At 33.4% G+C, this 2,689-nt stretch overlaps 1 protein-coding gene across 6 annotated transcripts in view; it reads right to left on the bottom strand.

Annotated features, from left to right (window-relative positions):
* The window catches only part of LOC106877443 (glutamic acid-rich protein), a 121,707-nt gene that overhangs the window by 63,490 nt on the left and 55,528 nt on the right, over window positions 1-2,689 (bottom strand). For all 6 annotated transcript variants that reach the window (XM_052974307.1, XM_052974303.1, XM_052974304.1 and 3 more), the window contains exon 4: window positions 652-711. In XM_052974307.1, coding sequence (XP_052830267.1) covers window positions 652-711 — 60 coding nt within the window. The remainder of the gene's footprint in view (window positions 1-651; window positions 712-2,689) is intronic.

The following is a 2,689-nucleotide window of genomic DNA, read 5'->3' as shown; positions in this document are numbered from 1 at the left end:
ACGATGTCATGCAGCTACTGTTTATACCTTGCTCAGAGATTTATTATTGTTATATATACATATTTTACAGGTTTCAGTTATAGGTCTATGGTCATGCTGTAGCACTACTTTCAATTCTTCTTTTTTTTTATTTAGCTGATTGCATTAACTCCAGTATCCTGCTTGGTACTTTTTACTGTAAGGGACCAGGGCAAAGTTGATTTGAGTGTACAGAGTTGTGTCAATTCTTTCTATCATCCCTAGCTGATACACACATATGTTTGGCTTCAGTAAAGTTTCTATCAAATTTCACTCATAACACATTGGCTGATCCGAAGTTACATTAGAAGACACTTGTCCAGGCTCAAACCTGAAGAAGCAAACTTTTCCCTAGCTGATACACACATATGTTTGGCTTCAGTAAAGTTTCTATCAAATTTCACTCATAACACATTGGCTGATCCAAAGTTACATTAGAAGACACTTGTCCAGGAAGCAAACTTTTTAATCACATGTCTACACCTGCATTTATAATGAATTAAAAATTAATTAATTAATTAAAAAGAATAATAAACCTTAAAAAAAAAGACAGGAATTATCCTCCAAAGACTGATTATTTTAAAGTTTAATAATAAATTTGGTGAAAGTAGAAAGTAAAAAGTCTCAACTCACCAACTTCAAAAAGTGCCATAAATTTTGAGTCTCCAGAGCATCAGCAAAAGCATCATAGTCCTGAAAATATAACATCAGATAAGTTTGAAACAGAAAATTTTCACAGATGTCACAAATATTCATATATAATACAGAGAGATCAATATTCTATTCAATTTTAAGGGTATCATCAAAGACTTCAACTAAGTTATGTATCCAATAAGTTTATTCTGTGGATCCCATTGAGCTGTGGATCACAGTAAATTTAAAAAAAGCTTTTATAATGTTGTCACTGGTTAAACCAGTACTTATTTATAATACTGCTACCACTTATATTAACACCAGCTCAGTAGACTGAGTCATATTCTTAAGGATAAAATGCAGTTCAGGTGACAGAATACAAACACCAATCTGCCAGTTGGTTTTCTGGTACCTAAACCAACTTGATAACTCAAGCTGATTATATTTAACCCTTTAGTATTCAGATTATTCTATTAAATGTAATGCTTTTTCATTCACATCATTTTCAAGTAATCATGCATTATCTCATAGCTTTGAGATTTTGCTAATGTGATTGCATATTTTTAGAATGACTTTGTAAGGTAGGTGTGAGAAACCAGATCTGTCTGGTCTGAACATAAAACAGGTAGAATATTTGGGCTAGAATATTTCTGATGAAGGACAAGCATCTGAAACATCAAGACCTTTTCCCCTTTCCTTCCAAGCATTAGGCTGATAACACCTTTGTAAAATCTTGTCCCTCTTGTTGCACTTTTTCTTGCTTTTGTTTATTCATCATCAATATATTTGTAGATATAATGATGCTCATGTTGTTTATAAAACTATTCAAATGTGAAACCTTTCACTCTTTGGTTTCGGTTACGGCCATATATCCTTTAATGTGAGTGAGATATATTCTTACCAGTCCTCAGTCAAATTGTCCAACCCATGCTAGCATGGAAAGCGGACGTTAAACGATGATGATGATTACTGTGCAACAAAATTTTTATTTTTATTTTTGTCTTTGGTCAGTAAGTGTTATTTCTTATTTGCTTTTATCAAGAAATCAAAGGAAATCACTACTATTCCCTTCAAACTTTGCTTTTGTGACCTGGTCATCAATGTTTTGAAATTGACCTATTTCCCATTACATTTCAGACTAATTCAATGCTGAATTGCTGAAGCAGAAATATCGTTATAGTAAATATTCTATATTTGCTTGTTGGTTGCTTGACATTAACCACTTGAACATATTCGTTAGTGGCTGACAATATCTGCACCTCTGATCATAAGCAGGAGCAGTGGGGGGGGGGGATCATAGCCATGTGTTGAGAGAGATTCTTTGGGGGTTTGAATAAATGTAACAAAAGCTAAGTTTGGAGGAAATATTAGCCATTTTTCATACTTTCTAGGGTTAAGCAAATAGGAAATAACAATTGCAACCCAAGGACAAATATCATGTTACTCCTTCTTTACATTTTCCTTTTGGCTATCACATTCATGATTGAACATGTAATGACCATGGCCACACATTAATGAACCTCCTTATTAACTGTTATTAAATGATGGCCAGGAAACCTGTAATTTTACATCTTTTTAATAAGTTCATCTAATCACAAAGATGTTTGCTAAACTATTTGCTTTATAAAACAATAGCAATGTTTGATCTCATGACATTGTGATGATTAATTGGTTCAGATAGTTTGATTGCAACTCATTAACCTGTAATGAGAAAATATGTGTGTTTGTGTGTGAGAGAAAGAGAAAGAATGAGTGAATGGATGGGGAGGTTTGGTTGTATAATGTTTGAGTGAATGCATGAGGAAATGTGGGTAAGAAGGGGTGAGAAAGGGAGTGTGAGTGTGTGCTTTTATACGGTCTATGTGATGTATATGTATGAACGCAAAGGAATATGGAAATACAAATAAATTTGTGAATATTTGTGTGTGTGTGCGTGTGAGAGAGAGAGAGAGACAGAGATAAAGAGAGTATATGAATATGATTCTGAATGTGTGAGTGCAAATAAAAGTAAGTATAAATGAATAATTGTGTGTGTGTG

The sequence above is a fragment of the Octopus bimaculoides genome, chromosome 18 (assembly GCF_001194135.2).
Source record: "Octopus bimaculoides isolate UCB-OBI-ISO-001 chromosome 18, ASM119413v2, whole genome shotgun sequence".
NCBI lineage: Eukaryota > Metazoa > Mollusca > Cephalopoda > Octopoda > Octopodidae > Octopus > Octopus bimaculoides.
The sequence above is the reverse complement of the archived record's forward strand: the minus strand, read 5'-3'. Positions and strand labels throughout refer to the sequence as shown.